General features: G+C 39.0%; 1 protein-coding gene across 7 annotated transcripts in view; it reads left to right on the top strand.

The window, feature by feature from the left end:
- Nucleotides 1-24,143, top strand: part of LIMD1 (LIM domain containing 1) — an 87,935-nt gene that overhangs the window by 51,676 nt on the left and 12,116 nt on the right. For all 7 annotated transcript variants that reach the window (XR_015745646.1, XM_087945563.1, XM_026678484.2 and 4 more), the window contains 3 exons: nt 19,982-20,049; nt 20,961-21,023; nt 23,746-23,876. Coding sequence is in view for 6 of the 7 variants with exons in the window: in XM_087945563.1 (XP_087801689.1) it covers nt 19,982-20,049; nt 20,961-21,023; nt 23,746-23,876 (262 nt within the window). In the remaining variant the exon portion in view is untranslated. The remainder of the gene's footprint in view (nt 1-19,981; nt 20,050-20,960; nt 21,024-23,745; nt 23,877-24,143) is intronic.

The following is a 24,143-nucleotide window of genomic DNA, read 5'->3' as shown; positions in this document are numbered from 1 at the left end:
ATGATGGCAGATGAGATTCTGCCAAAACGTTGCTACAACTTTAAAACCACAACTATAATGACGTGGGAAAATACCCGAACAAAGCTGAATACCATACATACATACATACATACATACATACATATTTGTGATCTATAGTAAATAGGTAGATTGGTATTAAGGTAGAATGAAGGTGGCTAGCTCAAATTATTAACCAGAGGGGACAATTTTGAATTAATAGAATAAGGACTGATAAAATTGCAAATGTGACAGAAAAAGGTAATATGAGAAATGAACATAGAAATGAGATAAGAATTTTAGATAACATTGTAAAATAAGATATAAGAATACCCTAAGAAAAATGAAACAAATTATAACATGAATTGGAACTGGATAAGTTTAATACTTAATAAGGATAATGTGATATGAAATTGAATCAATAAAATGAATAGGTAACTATGGTCATGTTTATATTGAGTCATGAAACCTGGAATCATACTGCTAGCCAAATGAGAATTTTTTATTTAAAAAACAAAATTGGAGAGGAAATCAAATAATGAAATTACTAGGTATGTTTAACTGATGGCTGGCATTAGGAGAGAGTATTGAAATGTTGAAAATAAGCGATGAAATTATGAATGTGAATATGTGTATTAAGAGGTATGATTGGTAATATTAACTTTGCTTATACTAAAATGTATGATATATTGATGCCACACTGTTAATGTATTGTGTACGTGTAGATTGAAATAAAAAACTTGATTTAAAAAAATGTGATTAAGGTATTTGGTCCATACTGAGCAATCAACATGTGCTTGATTAAATTCCATCCAACTTTGAGCTCCTGGTGTTATAATGGTGTGAGTGGGCAAAAACTAGTCTATACCCACGGGGAGTTACTAAAGATTGGATTTTCTGGTTGACTAGATATTACCAGCGACTTCCAGTGGTCTCATAATATACCGAGTGATGTAGTAAGACTGTCAGGCTCTCCATGGGTCATTGTTGGGCCTGGGAGGCAGCATTGACAGCGAAGAGAGAGGAAGCCGAAGCAGGAATGCAGAGCTGGTTTGCTAGCTCAGCTACGGCAGCAGCTTCACCGACCAGCATTACCAAGTATTTTTCTAACCAATGCTCGATCCTTTGTCAACAAAACTGATCAACTTGAGCTATGGATGGCAGTGAATAAGCTCATTCGCGACTGCTGTGTGATGATTATCACGAAGACCTGGCTTCATCCAATTGTCAGTGGAGTTCCACTTAGTCAGTGGAGCTAACTAACTGCATGTTAGTTTTGGAATCCTTATTCATCGCTGCCACATAGCTTGAGAAAGTGAGAGGGGGGTGATTTTTATTGAGTAGCTCTAAGTAGACAAAATAGAATTCTTTTGTTAGTTCAAAGTCATAGAGTGTGGCGCGAAACAAAAAGGAACTTACTTTGGGATTGGTTCATGTGATGTGATGATGAGAGAAAAGGGGATGTAGTTTGGGACATTGTTGCAAGTCCGGGAAAATGTTAGTTTCGAAATTCCACAGATGTGCCAAGTGCTATTCTAATAAAGGTACTTTTGAGATTATGCTTGTCTCAGAGTTACTGATAGGAATGGAGGTTCCCTGGAACGCTGACTTTGCACCATACACCGCTTCGCCAGAAACAGCAGCTCCAGTAAAAGCAAAGGTGGAGGACTTTGTATTTACACACATAATGATTGATGTACTAACAATAGATTTATTTGTACACATTGTTCTCCAGATGTGGAGTTCTTATCTGTCATTTGTCGGCAATTTTATTTACCTAGAGATATTTCTGTTATAGTTATCACCGCTATCTATTTTCCACTTGATATAAATATTAGCACAGCTCTCTCTACATTACACAATGCCATCGAGAGGCAGCAGCAAACTTACCCTGAGGGCGCTTTTGTCATGACTGGGGATCTTAATCAAGCTTGTCTACAGTCTCTTCTTCCTAAGTTTGTGCAGTTTGTGCAGTGTACCACCAGAGGTAAGAACACTTTAGACCATATGTATTCAAACTTAAGACAGGCGTATAGAGCAATCCCCTCTCCCATCTGGGTATGTCTGCCCACATCTGTCTGCTATTGTGCCCAAAGTATATCTCCCTTAGGAAAAGAATATGGCCAGTCAGGAAAACTGTTAAAATCTGGCCAGAGGGAGCACTCTGCCAGTTGCAAAACTGCTTTGAGACTACTGAGTTGCGTATATTTGAACATTTGGAGCTGCAGGAATTCACTGACACCGTACTCTCATATATCAAAATGTGCACGGATAATGTAACAGTGGACAAGTGCATCAGAGTCTATGGGAATTGCAAACCCTGGATGTTATCAGAGGTACGGACACTTTTGAGAGCCCGGACAGGTGACAGAGTTAAATACAGTGAGGCCAGGTCAAATCTATGGAGAGGCATCAAGGTAGCTAAACAAAAATATAAACAAAAGGAGAATCATCTAGCAGACAACAATCCATAGCAGGGACTGCAGCACCTAACCAACTATAAGGGCAATACAATGAAGACAGTTAACTCTGATGCCTCGCTGATAGAGGAGTTGAACACCTTCACCCGCTATGAGGTCAAGGAACCTGACCCTGTAGCCCCAGCACACCGTCCCTCCAACTCCCAGCCATTCACCTTGCATGAACACCAAGTGAGAACTGTATTGAAGGCTGGGAATTCCAATAAAGCTGCAGGTCCTGATGGGGTGCTGGGGATAGTTGTAAAAACCTGTGCTGACCAACAATCAGAGATTGTAACAAGGATTTTTAACATCTCCCTGCAAACAGCCAGTGTTCCATCTTGTCTGAAAGCAGCCACTATCATTCCAGTCTCGAAGTAAACAGCAATAAACAGCCTGAATGACGACAGACCCATTGCACTAACATCTGTAGTGATGAAGTGCTTCAAGAGACTGGTTCTTCAACAACTCAGGTCATGCCTTCCATTAAACTTCAATATCAGTTTGCCTACAGAGGAAATAGGTCAACAGGCGATACCATTGCTTGTTGTGACTCGGAGGTTTGAGCCTGCTCTGTTAGAGGACACAGACTTGGATAATGAGGAAGAGGAGGATTTGGCTCTGAGGTTTGAGCCTGCTTTGTTAGAGGACACAGACTTGGACAATGAGGAAGAGGAGGATTTGGCTCTGAGGTTTGAGCCTGCTTTGTTAGAGGATTTGGAATTGCCTTCCTCCCCAGGACTTTCCTCTTCGGCAAGACCTTCCTCCCTGGTTGTGCCTCAGGTGTCGGCAGATAACCAGGAGGGCGTATCAGAGCCTCTGTCTGAGGAATGTTGGTTTGATGCAAGGCAAAGATGCAGGCAAAAGTGTGAGATGCAACGCAGAAAGAAAGGACAAATCAGAGACTGAGATGAAAGACTGACACGCCCCACGGGGAATAACAGTGGGTGTGTTAGCTCTGGTTTCTTGTTCGGGACAACGTGTTAATTTGTGAAAGAAGCTTCAAAAGATTTTGTGTGGCGATAGCTTGTGATTTATGTTCTTGCTTTATTATCGGACTTGGCAGACAGCTTGTGTGAGTCTGCCAAGAACTTTCCTGGCTCAAGGAATTTAAACCTGTCATTACTGGACTTGTTTGCTTGTTTATATTCCTTTGGAAACTTGGACTTCTTACCTCGTTGGCACAGGTGAGACAGAACAATTGCTACTGCTTTACATTCTGTAGAGAGTCATCTAGAGAAACCTGGAAACTACGTCAGAATGCTTTTCATAGATTACAATTTCGCTTTTAACCCCATTTTGCCGGACATCCTCATCGAAACGTTGACTTACTTGAATTTCCTTTCTCTCACCTGTGATTGGATTAAAGACTTTCTGACGGACTGGCCATAAACAGTGAGAGCTGGGTCTTTCACATCCTCCTCCCTGAAGCTCAGCACTGGCTCTCCTCAGGGCTTGAACTCAATCCCTACCTGTACTCGTTGTACACCTATGACTGCATATCTTCTGATCCATCTAACATGATAATAAAGTTTGCAAATGATACCATTGTACTGTGTCTTATTACAGGAAGAGATAAATTAGCATACAGGAAGGAAGTCCAGAAGTTATCCACATGGTGCTCAGAAAACAACTTGCATCTATACACCAGCAAGACAAAGGAGATGGTGTTAGACTTCTGGAAGCAGAGGAAACTGCCCCACTCTACATCAAGGGGAGCTGTGTGGAGAGGGTCTCTTTCAAATTTCTGGGAGTCCACCTTAGCCAAGATCTCACCTGGAAAAGTAACACGATCCAGGTGGTCAGGAAGGCTCAACAGAGACTCCATTTCCTTAGGGTCTTGCGGGAAAATCAGGTGGAATGACTTCCTTTTACCGGTGTATGATAGAAAGCGTCCTTACATATTATGTTACAGTATGGTATGCTTGACAGCCACAGACAGAAAGGCATTACAGAGGGTGATGAGCACAGTACAAAAAATTATGTGCTGTCCCCTGACACCATTGGACGAAATCGCAAGGACCCGCTGCCTCAGCAGAATGAGGAAAATCCTCAGAGATGATTCACACCCTGGTCAGTATTTCTTTACTCTCCTCACATCGGGCAGGAGATATAGAAGCATAGCCAGCCGTACAATAGACTGAAAAATAACTTTTATCCATGGGCTGTCAGACTTCTGAATGCAACATAACACCACAATTAAGTTTAATATGATAGATTTGCAGGGCCAGTGCAACCTGCAACATGTCCATACAGGTGTAATATAATATAATGTTACCTACACATAGGTATATGGGAATGTGTGTTAGTTATTACTTATTTGGGTTTAAGGATTCTATTTCATTTACTGAGTTAATGAGATGTATTTTGTGTTTTTTGGGGGGACTGCACCAAAGGAGGCTCATTCAATTTCATTGTACACATGTTGTGCATTGGTAATAAAGGTTTGATTTGATTTGATTTGATTATATTGCTGCTATTTTGAATTGGACAAAGAAAAATTATCTGAAGTTTTTGAAATCTTTAGAAAGGGTTTTTCATTAGGAAATAATTAGCTTAAAGTGCCTATTACAGATTCTGCTCATACTTTCTAATAAAATATACCATCTACTGTGTTTCTCAGAAAATAAGACTGCACTTGGGCTTCTTTTCGGGGAGATCTCATTTTTTACATGTACAGGAGGCAGCAAATTCACCGGCCCCACCCTCTCCTTCCCACCACTTGCTTGCCTACGGCCTCAATGACCCAAGTTCTCTGTGCACCTTGGCCTCTGCCTGCCCTGTTGGCTGGCTCTGCTGCTGGCTGGCCATTGAACAACTGACTGTGCTGCTCTGGCGGGGGCTCTTCGCCCTCCTGGCAGCACTGCTTTGGGCCGTCCTGCTGGGCTGCTCCTGCCTAGTTCAGGGTGAGTTGTCCCAGATCTATGATCTGCCAGTGGAGCTGCACAGCCCATGCCTCCTCATACAGCCAGCATAAGAGCTAGTGTCTACCAGGACCAGGGCCTGAAGAGCGCTCAGAGCTCAGCTCGTAGCCTGAAGCACCGAGTAGACCTGCAGGAAGGCGCTCAGCAGCCTGAAGGTGGCAGCAGGTGAAGTGGCATGGCTGTACCAGTGGCCACTGGCAAAGGGCCCTGGCAGGCTAACGGGGGGGGGGGCACTCCAGAGGTTGTAGATCTCGCCTGACTTATCCCGTGTCAGGCAGGAGTAGCCTAGCATAGTGGCCAAGAGCAGCACTGCCAGGAGGGTGAAGAGCTCCTGTGAGGCCAAGCAGCATCATGGGCAGTTGCTCTTGCCAGTTGCTGCAAGCAAGTCATGAGCGAAAAAAGCGAAAAGTAGGACTCGGTTCTTTCTTGAAATGTGTTTGCAGCAGCTGCTGGATATGGAGTGGACAGCCCATGCCTCTGCCTGTGCCATCCATGCATGTTTTGGAAGGGAAATAAAATTAAACCCTGCAATCTCTCACTGCTGTGCAAACCCGAGTAAAGGCAATAACGTAGCAGCTGTGCCTTCTCACTTCCAAAACATGCAGGAATGTGATCTGAATAAGACCTGACTTGAACTGCTGTTGAAATGCCTCCTGGCTCTTTCCTGGAGGGAAGGTGGCTCTTCTCTGCATTTAACCACTTTCTGCAGTGCAAGAGATAGTGGGCAAGTCCTGCTTTTCAATGTAAAAGCAGCTTGCTTGCAGCAACTGGGACCGCTGCAGGTAGCACCAGCAGCAGGTGGAGGCTTGCTTCTCCCCCTGCTCTTCTCCTGTTAAGCACAGCCTAGCCCTCCACCCAGCAGCTAAGGATGAAGGACTCACCCGCCTCTTTCTGAGGCCTCTCAGGAAACACGGCATGCAAACAAAACAAAGTGCCATGAGTCCAGGCCTCTTTTCCCATTCTTTTCTTGCCCATTCTCCCTCCCTGGGAACTGTGCAGGGGGAGGGGAAGCCCATCAAGGGGATTCTGGCAAGACACTCCTGGGGAATGGATGAAGCAGCCCAGAATTTTAAGGCAGAAAAGAGAAGGGGAGGATTTCAAAGGCCCTGGAGAAAAAGAGCAAAGCTCTTCTGCTTGCCGTGTAAAGAGGGTGCTGAGGCCAACCCTGCAGGAAGCAATCTGCTCCTCCATGTAAAACCTCACAGTGGAAAGAAGGGAGAGAGTGAGAGATCAAACTTGTGTGTGTGTGTTTTTGTGTATGCATGAGAGACACAGAGGTTTGATCGGATTATCCTCTGCCTCCACCAGTGCCAGTGCCATCCCAGTATGTTTTAGAAGGGAGATAAAAATAAATCCTGTAGACTCTTGCTGCCGCCGTGCAAACCCCAGCATGGGCAACAGCAGCTGCACCTTCTCCCTTCCAAAACACACCAGGATGTCATCTGAATATTAACACTGGCAGCAGTGAAACACTTCCCAAAAGGGGAGCAACAAACGGGAAAGACATCCGGACTCGTAGCGCTTTGTTTTTGAATCAGGCACTGCTGCTGACTTGGTACCAGTAGGAGCAGCTTTTACACTTTATTTTTTGTATGCCATGTCTTCCAAGAGGTCTCATGAAGAGGCAGGCAAGCCCCTTGTCCTTAGCTGCACAACTTCTCTCCCTCCCCCTCCCCCCATTTCTCCTCTGTTTCAGCCCAGCCTACCTCTCTTTGTCCCTCTAATGAGGGAGGCTAGTTTCAAAGGGGATGGGAGGGTTGGGACAAATCTACAAGAAACAAACCCTTCCTTCCATGCTGGGTTCCTGCGAGCAAACCTGGGGAGCAGTCAGTGAAGAAGCAGCCCTACTGCAGCGACCACTCTCCCCTTCCTTCTTTCCTTCCTTCCTCCCTCCCTCCCTCCCCCCTTCCTTCCTTCCTTCCTCCTTCCTTCCTTCTTCCAAGGTGAGAGATAAAAAGCCTCATTATTTCCAGCCGCTGTCCTACTACTTGCAGAGTGTGCAGCGGAGTTGGAGCAGCAGGTTGGACAATGGGGGCCGAGTGTGCAGGGGCTGTAACATGGTGCCACCCCGCCACCATTTCTTGTGTTTGGCTGGGCAGGGGTCAGTCGTGCAAAGGCCGGGCCTCTGGGCACCACCCTGAGCAGGTGCCGAGCTGGAGGTGGAGGAGGGTCAGTTCCCTTACACCAGAGGTGGGCAACTATGGCCCTTTTATGACTTGTGGACTTCAACTCCCAAAATTCCTGAGCTAGCATGGCTTGCTCAGGAATTCTGGGAGTTGAAGTCCATAATTCATAAAAGGACCATAGTTGCCCACCCCTGCCTTACACGGTTGCCTTCCGCTGTTTCTCATCAAATATCAGTGTGTGTGTGTGTGTGTGTGTGTGTGTGTGTGTGAGAGAGAGAGAGAGAGGAAACCCTTTCAAACAGCATTGCCTGCAATTCAGCTGGTTCAGCTAATGCACAGGCCGTGGTTAAGGGGTTGAGCAGCCTTGAGGTGACCAGGGAAGGAAAGGACTGCGTCCTGTGCTAGCCATGCCCACTCCCTTCACTAGGGCTTATTTTTGGGTTACGGCGTATATTAGTCCCACCCCACCACAATTAGGCTTGTGCTTATTTTTGGAGTGGATCATATTGTTGGAGAAACACGGTATTTTAAAAGTAGATTTCTTCCGTAAAGTACTGTAATGATGAAACTCAGCATCAAAATCCAAACTGCATTCTAGAAGGGCCCAAATACATCTATGATTCTAGAGTCTTTTGCATTACTTAGAAAGAAATGATTGCATTTTCTTCGTCTCCAAATAATATATTAATGAAAGAGATGGAAATAAAACACATCTCTTCCTCCTTCTCATGTCTCTTATTTGCTAGACAGCTAATTTATTCCTATTTCTGAATATTTAAAATGGTACACGTATTATGTATGTTGCATAATTCCCCAACCTTTCCAGCTTTGCAGACCAGGGTGGAGGAAGAGGAGATTATTCTGTGTGAGTGTGAGTGTCCACTGCTCACATAAATGGGGATGCATGTGTATGCTCACCTACTATTTCTGTCACCTGATTCCAAATAGCCCGATAGTAGATCGTGGCCCAGAGGTTGGGGCCCCTGCTATATGTATATATTCAATAATATATTCTGTTTGTTTTTATGTCTGTCTCTCTCAGAAGTTCTACCTCTTTACAAATAACAGCAAATACAGGTAGTCCTCAACTTACAGACATTTGTTTATAACCATTCAAAGTCACTATAGCACTGAAAAAAGTAACCTATGACTGTTTTTCACACTTAGTACTGTTGTAGCATCCCCTTGGTCACATGATCAAAACTCAAATGCTTGGCAATTGGAATGTATTTATGATACCTGCAGTGTCCCAGAGTCATGTGATCACCTTTTGCAACCTTCTGACAAGCAAAATCAAAGGGAAAGCCATATTCATTTAATGACTGTTACTAACTTAATTGCAGTGATACTCTTAACAATTATAGCACGAAAGGTCATAAAATGGGGCAAAACTCATTTAACAATTGTCTTGCTTAGCAACAAAAAGTTTGGATTCAGTTGTGAGTGTAAGTCAAAGTAAAAAGAAATCCCTTTTTAAAAAATATATATATATATTATTTCTTTACATCATTGAGTGTACAGTGTGGCTCCAGGTCATTTAACATTTCGAAAACAAACATAATCCTTATTTCATATTCATATTATTAATTTTCTCATCTGATTTAGTATTATTGCATATTACCACCTTTTATTATTTGATACTCATATATTGCTTTGTATCAATCTCTATATTTTAATATCATTTTTGTGTTATATATATTCTTTTAATAGTCATATTTGCAAAGTTTAACAAATTATATCATTAAAGTAATCATTCATATATTTATCTTAAATTGTATTATCTAATATTTATCCCCTTTTAATGTTAGTTGTGCCATTGTTATATTTTTAACACAAGTCCCTCTCTAATCTCATTGCAGTGCATAGGTTGTATTTTCCATCTTGTATTCATTTAATAGGCTATACATTCTAATAATAATATGTATATTTTTGTCTATTACTATACCTTATATATATCTATATTTCCCCCCAAAATTCCACATGGCCTTCTTTCTCCCATAATATCATATTAATTTTACATATATCCCATTAGCAGTTACATATCTTGAATAATAACCTTATAATAAAAACTTAATTTCATATTTATTCCAATGAAAATATTCAGCCTTGTATGTCTTCTGGTTAACAATTTACATATCTTTAATAAGTATTGATTTCCCATTTTTCCCATTTTATCAAAATTAATCAGAATATAAATTCATATAACACCTGTTCATGTGGAATCTCTATCCTTCCCCTCTTCAGCCATCCTCTATTGCTCTTCTTGCAATATTTATTAATCTCTTTGATTTTGCCTCCCATTTTCTATCATTTTTGACCCTTCCTCTTGTTCATTCCTCTTTCTTCTGTTATATTCCTCTGCTTCTCTTCTCTTTTTACATGATTTTGCCGCTGTCCTCTCAGAAACCTCTCTCAGAATTTCTCTTCTTTGTTTTTTAACTCTTCAGAATTTCCTTCCCTGGATTTATTACCTCAATCATTAACATTTTAAATTTTATTTCTTTTTTTCCCTTTCACTTTGTTTGTTGTTCCGTCTGCTCTGCCCTCCTAGTTTCTTGTCTGTTTGGCTCCTCCTCCACCTTGCACTTCTTGCTTTTCTTCTGTAGTTTGCGTCACCATTTTTGAATTTTCTTCCATATTCTGTATTTTACTCAGTAAGTCCTTAACGCTTTTGTTCATCATTTCTCTTACAGTTTGTAATTCCAGCACTATTTCTCTGCATATTTTGCTCATTTTTATTGCTTGTTTTATTTTTTTATCCAATTATCCAGCATCTTTATTTAAACCAACAAGTTTTTCCCCATCTGTCAGTCCGATATCCACCAACCTTTGTATCCCAAAGTCCATCAGTCTATTTCTTTTCACATGTCCAAATCCCAGGGGAAATCTTCATGTGTTCCTCCACTGATTTAAATTCAATATTCCAATATTTTCTGAGGTCTTTTAACAATACAGTTCCTTTTATTTTCCTTCAACTTTAAATAAGTCAGGTTGTCAGGATCTACAGGATTTTTTTTTTTTTAGCAGCAGGTGGTGCTCTTATATTAGCTTACACTTTCCACCTTTTTTTACTGTTTCTTTAATCTTTTGTCAAGTTTATCAATATTTTCAATTGTTAGTTATTATATTCTTTTTCCACAGTCAATTACAGCATTTTATGTAATGCCTATCCAACGTCAAATCCTGTGTAATCACCAATTCCAATTTTATAGATTCTTTTTTGTAAAAGTTTTCCCTTTGAATTATTTCCCTTCCGTTTCAGTTTTAAGGATTAAGTTCTTTAATTTTTCCAAATTATTTCCCAAATTCATCTCTAACTTTTAAAATCGCCGCCAGTCCCAATCTTTATGAGTTCTCTTTCCTGTTGCTTTTATCGGGGTTACCTTTAGTAATTCAGAAGTATTTTCATCCAGTTCACACACTGCTCACTGACTCCTCACTCCAGCACAGTCTTAGGTGACTTCTGGCTGTGCTAATGCCGTGGTCGGAGCAGGGTCCGCGATTGTCCACGGCTTCGCTCCGAGTTCTCTCATTGGAGGGTCCCAGTTGAGACCAGAACCACACTGAAGGGGTGGTGAAGAAAGAGGAACTGCCTGACGGGTGGGGGGAGCCACATCTGTCCTCCCTATCAAGGAAAACCCCCTCCGAAGACGAACTGTAGTGGCAGTCAAAATGGCTGCCATGAAGACGGGAGGCAGTCTGAAAACTTAAAAGAAATCCTATTTGTATATAGAGAATGTAGTTTGTATAATTCTATATACAGATTGACAAAGATGTCTTTTTTGTCTTATTGAACTTTTCAATTTACTGTTTTAAATTAATTTTAGATTGATATTACTAATATTAAAATTAATGTATACATATACATAATTTATATATAAGCAAAATAAATCATCATTCTTTGTCAATTTTGAGCTTAGAAAGATAAAATCTATTGCTGCTACAATTTTTTCTATTTATTTCATTTTATTTATATCCTGCCTTTGAAGGCGCTTGCCTTCCATTCAGAAGGTTGAGAGGCCAATCCTAGGTAGCAAATGTTTCTTTCCTAGAGCACAAGGAAAAATATCTGCTGTGAACTCCACATGTATCAGGAAGGGCATCCTTCAGGTAAACACTCAGCATCTTTCCAGTGGTCCCAACTCTACCCCAAATTAAAAGATTACAAGGTTTTTAAAAAGGGAAAAAAGTGTCTGGCCTTTATTATTTTTACAAGTAATTCAATGTGGCAAATATACCCAACACACCTTCCTCCTATTTTCCCACAACTCTTGTGAGGTGAGTTGGGCTGAGAGAGGGTGACTAGCCCAAAGTTACTCAGCTGGCTTTCATGGCTGGGGTGGACTTGAACTCATGGACTCCCTCTTTCCAGCTTGGTGCCTTAACTACCAGATCAAACTGGCTCTCTAACTTCTCTGATTGCATTTGGCTCGCATTATCTGTTGTTAACATCTCCCCCCCCCCTTTTAAAATATTGAACAGCAGATTTTTTAATTTCCTCCTTTTCAGCAAGAGAGCCCCTAAGCCTTATTTCCAGCCAACAAGCATATATTTTGTTGTTTCTCCAAGCAATTTCAATTCTAATTTCTTATTTCTACTGGCCCAGGATTTCTCACGATATATATCGCACATACATACTATCAGACAGAGTTTGTTGTAAAAATCAAATCCAGAAAGCACACACAGATAACTGATTCAGCAGGATTCATTAACTTCTTTGTATACATAATAACACATGAAGTAAATGTACAATACCAATGGCTGATTCTTCAAACATGGTAGTAGTTATAGGCAAAAATAAAAGCAGAGGAGAGAGCAGTTTCAGTTTTGATTCAGAATTGCAGACCAGTCCAGACTAGTTTCTTAGAGCTGAGAGCTGCAGAGCCACAACCAAGCTTGTTCAAGTTTCAGTTTCCAATTCAGCTCCTACTGGCTGATCTGTTGCCATGCCTATTCATTGGCTGACCTTGTTACCATGTCTCTGCCAGTTCATGGATATTCTGACACACACACACACACCTCTCCTCTCCTCTCCTTTCTCTTCCTTTCTCCTTTCCATTCCTTTCCATCTATCCATCCAGCAAAAGTGTTGTAAAATACAATCCTTCAACTGTTGTTCCAAAGGTGCTTTTTTTCAGGAGACAACTGGACTTTTTGGTTTTTCTTTGAAGATGTTTTGCTTCTCATCCAAGGAGCTTCTTCAGTTCTGATATGATGGTGGGTAATAAAAATACTACAACCTTTGATTCCAAAGTAGCTTCCTGTTTGGAAGTGTAGTTTGCATCCTTTTAGACAGTCGTGGAGGCAACATGGATGTTTGTCTGTGTCCTCAGCTAACCTGAGTGGTGCAAATGACTGTGGAGTTACTAAGATAACATAATGTGAGGTAACGTAATGTGAGGCAACTGGCAGTTGGAACAGAGTTCTTTTCAGGTGGGGAGAGGGAATAGAACTCCTTAGCATCAGAGCATGTTAATTACTATATTAAGAAATGTACTAATGATCTGATTGTCATTTTGAAAAATCCTTTCTTAGCGAGCACCTAGAAGCCAAGAGAAACATAGGTGCCAAATTTCAAGTTTGTAGGCTTTACGGTTCTGGAGATCTCATGATGCTGCGTGAGTGGTATTTCGCTTTTAGATAGATAGATTGATAGATAGATAGATTGATTGATTGATTGATTATGGGCATGAGACAATCTTGGCACACTCTTTTGATACCTTTAATTACTCTTTTGATAAACTTTTGATACCTTTAATTACTCCATTTTCCACTCTAATTCTTGCTTTCTGGTTATAATACAATGAGATGAGGTGGTCACATGTTGTGGTTAGCCGGCAGCAGGTGCGGATGGCTGAGAGCGAGGACTCAGATGAGGGGCCAGGACCATTAGGGAGTGGACTGCTGCCTTCAGAGATTGTGCGGGCTGGCAGCAGTGGTGAGGAGGTTCCTGAGGAACCTGTGCCAAGTGCACTTGCACGCAGGATTGCTTGTAGGAAAGAGCAATTACAACAGCACAGGTGACTTGGGAGTAAGGCTGCAAGATAATGGCCCCTCCTTCAAGAAGATAAAAGCCAGCTGTGAAACTAACCTTTTTTGCAGAAGGCAAAGACATTTGAACTCAGCCTCGTGGACATTACAGTTGGTATTTGAAGACTCTTGTATTGTCAGCTATTTCTTATCTGCTGTGTTTTGGCAGACTTGCAAAAACTTGGCAAGGTTCTTTCTTGTCGGAGCTAATTAGTTGGAAGCAGCCTTTTATCTGCGAAGAAACAGAATTCTTAGCTGAAACATGCCTTTGCCTTGTGTTTGCTCTCTTGGAACCAGGTTTTGGTCAGAACACATGCCCTGATGCCATTAGCTTTAGATGGTTAAAAGCCTGGGCACTTTTTTCTAGTGGCAAAATTATAGTTAAATGGGTGCTTTTGTGCCTCTTTGAGGAGTGCCTAATGCAAAAGAGCATGCCAGTGTAAAAAAATAAATCACTTTGTGCCAGCCATTTTAGTTTTCAATCACATCAGCTAGATTGAACTTTAAGATAGAATATGTTAGATTGAGATCTTGGTTCTCCTCTGTTAAAAGCATAATGTATTTGTATATGTATGTATCTGTATGTATTTAGACAGTGATCAAGAAACACTACATTTAAACTGTAAAAGTCTTGGATGTGCATCTGTATCATTTTGGAGATACTGATTTTCAAATTGCGTTTTTATTTCATGCTAACAACTATGAATAGGACACAGGTATGCTTCATTTTCATAACTTATTGTGTGTCCAACAACAACAAAGATTTGGCAATACCAAGTAATGGAAATTGCTCAAAATCTCAGATGTTTGCATATTGTGTTTCATATTGTTGATCTGTGTTGAGGTATTCCCCTTTAGGAGAACGAGTGCACTCAGGGAAGCATAATGAGAGTGATATTGAATAACACACAACCAGTACACAGATACACTGAACAGTAAAATGTAGGTTTTACTTCCAGTAAATGGTTAAGCAAAGTCCAACAAACAGTCCAAGTCATACACAATTAAAGCAGTCAGTATTCAGTCCAGGGATAATCCAAAATCAAAGTCTAGTATCATAAACAGTTCAGTAAATAGACTCACAGCAATCCAAGAAGAACGACGATCAGCAACAGTTAATAGGAAAAATGCAAGAACCAAGAACATCGACCATCAGAACATCTAGCAGCTAGCAACTAACAACAGACCTAACAACCCAGGTTTCTACCTCCATCTTATGGCCGTTTGAGGAACCAAACCCAATTACAATTTTATCATTCCCTTAAAGAGACAGTATTAAATGTCTATCCTGGTTTATATATTTCCAACCCAACTGTTAGGTGACTATCAATTCCTAAGATTCTCCCCTTTGGGCAGGACAACATATAACACCTTACAGTTTGGGACTTCTGGTTTGAGCCTCTTCGTGGACAGACCGAAGCCACGATAGTGCATGGTTTCAGTCCGTGCTTGCCACTGGAGCGTCCCGAGCCGGCTGGTTTCAGGGCTAAGCCACCCCGTAGAGGTGGTGAAGAGGGGAGAGACTGCCAGCAGGGTTGAGGAGAGCCGTATCTCTTCTCTTCAGCTGGCCATTACTCCCTTTCTCGAAGGCGGTTGCAGCGGTGGTCAGAAATGGCCACCTCAAAGAAGAAATCGACCGGAAAAGAATGTGCAGGAGGAAGATAAGAAGAGGTTTTGGTTGACCGGGTTAAACTGCAAAAGCAAAAACTAAGGTACCCTGGAATTTAAACTAAAAAAAAAGTAACATTGTTCCCAAAGAAGACTATGAAGCAGCGAAGGAGAGAGAAAGGGGAAAGGATTTGGTTTTTCTTCTTCTCTCCCTTTCCCTATACTAACAGCTAAGAGATTTAAATAAGAAATTGAAAAAAAATCCACCTTGACATCAATAGGCATTTAAGCTGAAAATAAAATGTCAAAGGGATAATAAAGATTTCTGGATACTTAAAACCTTTTAAAAGCAGGAAAGGAGAGAAAAAGAATAAAAGGGCAGGATCTGGAAAAAGGGGAGGAGACTGCCTGGAATTAAAAGGAATTTACAGTAAAACCTCAACAAGACTTCTAAAAGATACATTTTAACTGCAACTTGGCCACAAAATAGTAGAACCCCAGGAAGAGAAAGTGAAAAAAGAAGCATGAAGAAACATCTTGGGAAAATTTGGATTATTTGGTGATCTCTGGATTTTTGGTTATTGCATTTGAATGACTAAAATCAATCGGGTGGTTGTTTAAAAGTGGTTGTTCTACTTTTAGAAGAACTGAAAATGGAACTTAAAAAGTACAAAGAAGATGCACAAGAAGGGAGAGGTTCTTTTGGCTTTGTATTTCAATTCTTAGAAATGGAGAACTACTGGAACTATGAGAAACAACAAGAAATGCCTGCAGAACAAGAAGATTGATACGAAGAAGCCATCTTTAATGAACAAATAATTTTATGTGGGGGAAAAAAGGAAAGGGGGGAAAGAGAATGAAAAAATTAAGATTTGAAAAAACAACCAAGAAAAAGAAGAATAGTTTGAAAAATAAGTATAATATTAGAAAGCAACAGAAGAGGGGAATACAGAAGAGAGAATTACAAGTAGAGAGACAAGGGGGTAAAAGGGGAGGGAGAAGAAAGAGAGGAAAGAAGGAAAGGAAAAGTTATAAAGGACAGAAACAAGATTTGGAGAAACAGGGCCTATTTAGAGATAATGGGTGAAAATTTAATTGAAAAAGGGATTCTGCAAAGGTACATAAGATAGTATTGTTATATTAGAAATAGAAATAATTTTAGAAAATATGAAATGATTAAAAGTATGATTAAAATGATGGATAAAATAGTTATTGTAATCTAGTGAAATGTTTGTTAATAAATAAAGGAAATAAAATGAATGAGAGAATTGAATTAGGAAAGGATGGAAACATTTTAATTATTTAATGTTTTATAAAATATAAGGGAAGAGAAATAGGGGAAAAATTAATTACGGAAAGCTTATAAGTGTTCCCAAGGAAGTATGATATTTAATTGAAAAGAAATGTTAAAGATGTTAAGACTTTAATGAATATTAATGATAGAACTGAATTGGAATGGAATGAGTGTTTTAATTACATATATTTATAATCACTTTTTAAGAATATAGTGTGTATTTTAAGAATGTACCAAGCAGAATTTGATTGGAAGTTATGTATTATATTGAATGTTATAACCTCAAGGTATATATTGAAGCTTAAATAAGAGTTGAATGGATAAAATTAAAAGATATAACGGTGTCATACTCCAATTAGTAACTACAGGAGAAAATTTGTTTAATGAGAAAAGAAAATATGAAATTGAAACAGGACAGACAAAAGTATAAATATAATGATTTGAATTGAGATGAAATAATTAAAATAAAATTGAGAAAATTAAGAGAGGAGAAAAACTATGTAGAAAATGTAAAACAGTAATAAGATGTGGAATAGAACATAAAAGTGAGCATGAAATTGAGTTTGCGTCTGTATGAAGAAGTGTAACCCGGGACCATGCTATTTTCAAAAAAAGATGTTTTATTTGTATTATGGTTTTTTTTGTGAAAACCCAAATAAAATTTTCAAAAAAAAAAACACCTTACAGTTAAAGTCCATAATTCTCACAGCAAGCTTTATGCTTTACAGAGCCTTGGGCTTTATTAAAATGATCTGCAATGTTATTCTCTGACATGCAGTACTCCAGTTTAATCATTTTACTTTGCACACATTGTCTCACCTTACGATATTTTAGATCTGTGTTTTGATCTTGTTTTCACAGCAAGATTGGAAGCCATCTGAATCGCTGATTGGTTGTCTTCATATACAACAATAGAATCTGTTACATCAATTCCCATATCAATCAATAGTTGCTTATAACAAACTGTACATAATAGAGATAAACACGAGAATTCAGCCTCCATTGTTGATAAACTTAGATGATTCTGTCGAATAGACCTCCATCCAATCAACACCTTTCCTAAAAATACTTGATGTACTAACAGTACTTGATGTAGATTTATGTGTATTTATGTCTGTAGCAAAACTTGCATTGGCATATGCAGTTCATCCTTAGGCTCCAAATATAATGCATAATGCATCATTTGTTTCAGATATCTTAACACACTCTTAGCAGCTTGCCAGTACCTTTCATTTGGCTCAGCGTTAAATCTCGCTAATTGGTTAACACAGTATGCTATATTTGGCCTTGACCAATTACTGAGATAAGATAAACTACCAATCAAGTACTGATAAATGTTCTTATCAAAAACAGGACTTTGAACATTACTACGGCTAAACACCTGGCTCATTGGTGTTTTAGCCGGTTTACAAAGTTCCATTTTTAAATTCTTCAGTAACTGGTTAATTTTACCTGCCTGTGAGATTATGTATCCTCCCCTAGTTTTATCTATTTTTAAACCAAGATATTGTTTAATTTCTTGTAACTGTTTTATTTTAAATTTCTTTTCTAATAGTGAAATTATTTCAGTAGCTTCTTGTTCAGTTTTGGTGATTAATGCTATGTCATCAGTGAACAATAGCAACAATGAAATTACACCATCACTTTCCATTTTAAATAAACATGGATCAGCCATGCCAGCTACAAAACCTATATTTGTTAATTCCTTCACTGGTTCCATTGATATCCTGATTGCTTTAAGCCATAAAGACTCTTTTTCAATCTCCAGCAATCAGATGTATTATCATTTGTTTTTATACCTAAAAGTTCATTTAAATATATAGTGTGTGCACCTATACTGTCACGAACATAAATACTCTTCAAATTCTCCCAACACCTAGCAGTAGACTCTTCTCCATGAATATGGATTAGCTGCTGGTCACTCAGTGTCAGTCCAATTATACAAAGAGCTCGTTCGTTCTGTTTAAAGTCAGCAAGCTTTTTGGCATCGTCCTCACTATTTGGATCCCAAGCATTTACATCCGGTGGATTCTGAACTGCATTCCATAACCCTTCTCTACACAGAAGTAGACTGCACTTCATTGACCAGGAAACATAGTTTGTTCCATACAACTGAGTTATCAGTGATAAACTTGTTGACGTGTCTTGTGCTATCTTTACCAGGACAGTAGCCCACAATTAAACAGTAAACAGCTGTCTGTTTATGGTAATGTGTATTCACACTAACTCTCAGTTATCTGAGCCTGGGCCCATAACTAGTGTTGAGGTATTCCCCGTGAGGAGAATGAGTGCACTCGGAAACGTAGTGAGAGTGATGTTGAATAACACACAACCAGTACACAGATACACTGAATAGTAAAATGTAGGTTTTACTTCCAGTAAACGGTTAAGCAAAGTCCAGCAAGCAGTCCACGTCATACACGGTTAAAACAGTATTCAGTCCAGGGATAATCCAAAATCAAAGTCCAGTATCATAAATAGTTCAGTAAATAGACTCACAGCAATCCAAGAAGAACAATGATCAGCAACAGTCAATATGGAAAAATGCAGGAACCAAGAACATCAACCATCAGAACATCTAGCAACTAACAACTAGGAAACCAGGTTTCTGGCTCCATCTTATGGCCGTTTGAGGAACCACACCCAATTACAATTTTAGCATTCCCTTAAAGAGACAGTATTAAATGTCTATCCTGGTTTATATATTTCCAACCCAACTGTTAGGTGACTATCAATTCCTAACAACCTGTTTTGGGGGGTGTACCCCTTACCTGAAGCAAGAACTTCAGGTATTAATAGCTAAAATTAAAGTTTTCCTTCAGCTAGTATAGGGAGTAGAATGTGGATATTCTGCTCTTATTGACTCTTATTTTCAAATATTAGACTATTGAGTAACTACTGAGATGTGTCTTGGTAAGCTGATCATACTCTGTTCTAAACTTTTCCATTAAAGAAACTACTCACTGAGGAAGTGAAAAGAAGGAGTAATGGGATATGGGTTATAAAACAATAAATATTGATCTTGGTTGCAGATTGGCATTAAATAATATTATTCTTATTCAGAATCTAAATTTCATTCTAAATATTTATAGCACAGTTATGCTATTCTGCAACCAGAAAGGCAGTTAGAGTAGCAATAAAGTTTCATCTTTAGAATCTAAAATATTGCTGTGCCTTCAGATGTGTATACTAATGTGGGGTTCATTATGTGGTTAACAGAATGGGGAGTTATTTTCTATTCATTACAGTTGTAATAGTACATTCACCCAATTTTGTACAGAAGGTAAATTGGAGACCCATATTATACTGGAGCAAAGCTTCATGAAAAACAGAATGAGGGTAAAGCTCATTTGGATCTTATTTAAAGAACCACTTGTACATGTACTTGGTCGCATAATTTTTCAGTACATCTTTTTTCCCATGACATAAATAGATGAGTTGTTTGCTTTGCCCCAGAATATATATGAAAACATATTTTATTTCTACATTCTATATGAATTATTCATTTTTAACACTTAATTTTATATTTTTGTTATTCTCTAGGCCGAAAATTGAGAGGGAAGGCCTTTTACTTTGTTAATGGGAAGGTGTTTTGTGAAGAAGACTTTCTAGTAAGTGTGCTGCAGTCCTTTCCATGACCCTCATCATGGTCAAAAAATTATTTTTCTCAGAAGTGAGAGGATCCTTATTTAACATAAAATGATAGTACAAATGTAATGTTGCTTATGAACTAGGTTGTATGTCTTTCAGTAGTTACAGGCTGGAGCTTACTTTATTTTAAAAGTAATGTAAAGAGTTAAAAAAACCACTTCTCATCAACTTCCTCTGATCAAGTGTCTCTAAAAATAAGATTAAATGAAGCAATCAGTAATGATGACTTATTTTTCATAAGTGTGGTACTGTGACATTTATTGATAATTAACATTCTTAGAGCTACGGGTGCATAAGATACAATCTAGATGGTTGTTCATATGTTCCCGTAAGAATACAAAATACTTAACAGAAACACCAAATGTGGCGTGTATTTTCTTGTCTCACTACTATTTCTGATCCTATGTGCTACGATGCAATCCATGTGATTTACATAGGGACATCTGATATCAAGATGCAAGTATGGAAAGGCGGGATTTGCATTGTGATATCTTCAAGAATGTTTTATCATTTTTTTTAATCATTGGATTTTTTACCAGATGCCTGTATGTCTACTAAAATGTTTGGGTTTTAGGTATATTTTCTGAGAATTGATGTTTCTAGTTAACAACTCAGATTACTCAGCATTGTTTACCCCAAATTTTTGGAAAAGAGATCAATAATGTTTATATTGTGCTGAGATTTTAACTGGGGATTTCACTTGCTTAATTGCTACACTATATTAGCATTTAGGAAGCTTTTAAAAGCAAGTAAATGAGAATGGCTTTTAAGATTCAAGGTGCTGGAAGAGACTCATTTGTTGGTATGATTTCCTGTTAAAAAGTAAAACATCTTTATACTTAAACAATTTTGTTTTTGTTTTTAACTGCAGTATTCAGGCTTTCAACAGTCAGCTGATCGATGCTACATATGTGGTCATTTGATCATGGATATGGTAAGGGACATTTTATTTATAGAGAAAACCAATAGGGGAAAAGAACAGTGTAAAATAATGCACTAGCAATTCAGTATTACAATTTAGCTTATAAGATTACTTTTTTCAAGAAGTAAAGCAAGCAGGAAAAACTTCTAAATACAGTATATTGATGTAAGCAACTAAGAGAAAATGCAATAAACTAGTAGTACAGGTAGTCCTCAACTTACAATCAGTTGTTTAACAACTGCTCATAATTGCAACAGCTTCTTACCTAAATGAAACATCACACTGACCCCACCCTGATGTCACATGGCTGTGATTTGGTTACTTGGTGACCAGTTCATACTTACAACTGGTTTTCAAACAGCCTGCAGACAGAATTGCCATTTCTATTCTTTCATCTTCTATCATCTCCAGAAAGTCAATGGGGAATTCAGCAGAAAAGATTGCAAGCTGTTGCTCCTTGCTCCTTGCTCCTTGTCTCAGGAGGGCTGGCTGAGATTTGCCTGCCGAGGCGAGCTGAACTCCTTCGACAGAATGGAGAAACAGAACTCAGATCCTAAAGATCCTGAAGATGTCAGATATTTCTCTACCCCACAAGATGATGTCAACTTTGCCCAGGCATTGAAGGAAATGTTTTTGGTCTCCACCCAGAAGTGGGATCCGACCGGCATAACAATCAGTTTGGGGAGCGCATGAATGTGCGTCAAACGTGCGCTACACGTGCATGCGCGCTACCTGCTCTGGCAAGCATTTACCTTCTCCAACTGATGAGCTGCACTCAGCTGTGCCGCGCAAAGCAGCTGAGGAGGAAAATGCAGTCACTAAAGGACAGCCTAGAGCGGGTGGGTGGGAGGGCCAAACAGCCTAGAGCGGGTGGGTGGGAGGGCCAAACAGCAGACCAAAACCTCATCCCAGCGAACCAGTTCAGTGTCAGCTGCTCTTTGGAGCTACCAGTTCTATAGAACCGGACCAAACCGGTAGGATCCAACCCCTGTCTCCACCAAACATATTTCCTTCAATGCCTGGGCAAAAGCTGACTTTGTCTTGTGGGTGGAGAAATATCTGATATTTTCAGGATCTGAGCTCTGTCCAAAGCCATACCCTTCTGCCAGATCATGAGAAGGATCTGAAATTGAAGCAGAGAATAGAAAGCAGACTAAGATAAGGAGCATGGGATGGCTCAGTTGGCTGAGGAAGGCCACATGTGAATGTTTATCTATTGGGATGAAAAATTCTGCTTGGATTTGGACAGGAAGGATTTTTAGTTACTGAGGAGAGCCTCCCAAGGTTTCCTCAACTCATCCTGAGGCATCCTGCTCTCTTTAATCTAGGACGCCATCTGTTAATGTGCACAATTACATTAGCAGATGGATGACTGCAACCAGAGGATTGTGGTCATTGACCAAAACAGTGGACTGAGAGAGTCATTGTTTTAAAATCACCCAGCCACCAGTAATCCTTAGCAGTATAGCTAAATTTAGTACCTTGTTTTAAAATTCCTAGTCAGAATAACATAGAATTTTTAGTTATTTACTGAATTACATAAGGAAAAATTACAGACAAGAAAAAAGTTGTTTTAAAGGAAAAAAGAGGGGTCTTTTTGAAGGATTGAAGGCAGGTTGGTAGTAATTGTTTTTTTCTGTAGTCCTAATTATTATCTGAAGTCTGTGCCTGTCTTGTTGGATTGCAGAACCAAACCAGACAGTTCTAGAGGTGCAGATGACAGAATCCTATGTAGAACTATATCAGCAGCTCCTTGGGAAGTTTGAGCTTTTTGAGTTGGCACAGAAAGAACATTCTTTGTTGTGCTTTTTTGATGACGTTTTTGATGTTAGGTGTCCATTTTAGGTCTTGAGATATGATAGAACCTAGAAATTTGAAGGTCTCTACTGTTGATACTGTGTTGTCTAGTATTGTAAGAGGTGGTAGTATGGGAGAATTTCTCCTAAGTCTACTACTTTCTACGGTTTTGAGTGTGTTCAGTTCCAGATTGTTCCGGTTGCACCACAGGCTAGTTATTCAACCTCCCGTCTGTATGCATGTATGTAATATGTTTATATTAAAATAAAGTAAATAAAGTAGTTAGTACATTAATTTGGAAAACCTTCTTAACTCAAGCAAAATGTTCCTTCCAAATGAATCAGTACAATTCAACATACTGCTTTCTTAACAAATTTAGATGTTCGTTTCTCCCATAGATTCTAACCCTCACAAGCAGCATCCAATAAAGCAACATGTATGCAGAAAAGAATTGACACTTAAAGATATTGCATCATTTTGTATTTTATTCTTGGCATTCATTGATAGTATGGCTTTTATTATCTTAAAAATTAATTTGAATGGTTGATTTGAAATTATTCTTGGAAGTTATCTATTGTATCATAAATTAAGGTCCAGTAAGATAAAGAGCTATGTAAGATTCATAATTGGTTTACATGTTTACCCCAATATGGAGGTTTCTTTTAGTGGCTACTGTTTGCTGTGGTGTTGTATACTAAAAATATTACCATATAATAAAACTACAATTAAACAAAGAGTTTTCACCAATATAAATCCCAGTTGATTACCAAATATTAGAAAACATTGCTCAGTTTTATGGTGCAACCTGTTATTCACATACTTCTAACATGACAACAATTTAGATTAACATTCATTCAGTCCTTTGCATTTTTAGAAATGCATTTTAAAACTACATGCTTTTTTAAAAAAGAAGATAATTTTGAATTTCTTATTGTAGATTTTGCAAGCTTTGGGGAAGTCATACCATCCAGGCTGTTTCCGCTGTGTGATTTGTAATGAATGTCTTGATGGAGTGCCATTCACAATAGACAGTGAGAACAAAATCTACTGTGTCCGAGATTACCACAAGTAAGAAAAAAATTAAATTTGAAAAATTGCAATCTATATAATTTGTGTCCCGGTAAGTAATAAAGATTTAAAATATTATTGGTGTTTGATAAAAATGTGTGCATGGGATAGTTGATGGTGGATTGGAGAGAGCTTCTACAAAATAGTTAAAATGGCAACAATAACTACAAATGTAAAATCAGGGAAGAAACCTACAACAGTGACATCTTCACCTCTGGGACAGAGATCGATTGACACAATGTTACTGGCAGAAAAGACAAGTTCCGC

Source organism: Notechis scutatus, chromosome Z (genome assembly GCF_049901735.1).
Source record: "Notechis scutatus isolate UNSWTSFEM ecotype Mainland chromosome Z, rNotScu1.2, whole genome shotgun sequence".
Lineage (NCBI taxonomy): Eukaryota > Metazoa > Chordata > Lepidosauria > Squamata > Elapidae > Notechis > Notechis scutatus.
The sequence above is the reverse complement of the archived record's forward strand: the minus strand, read 5'-3'. Positions and strand labels throughout refer to the sequence as shown.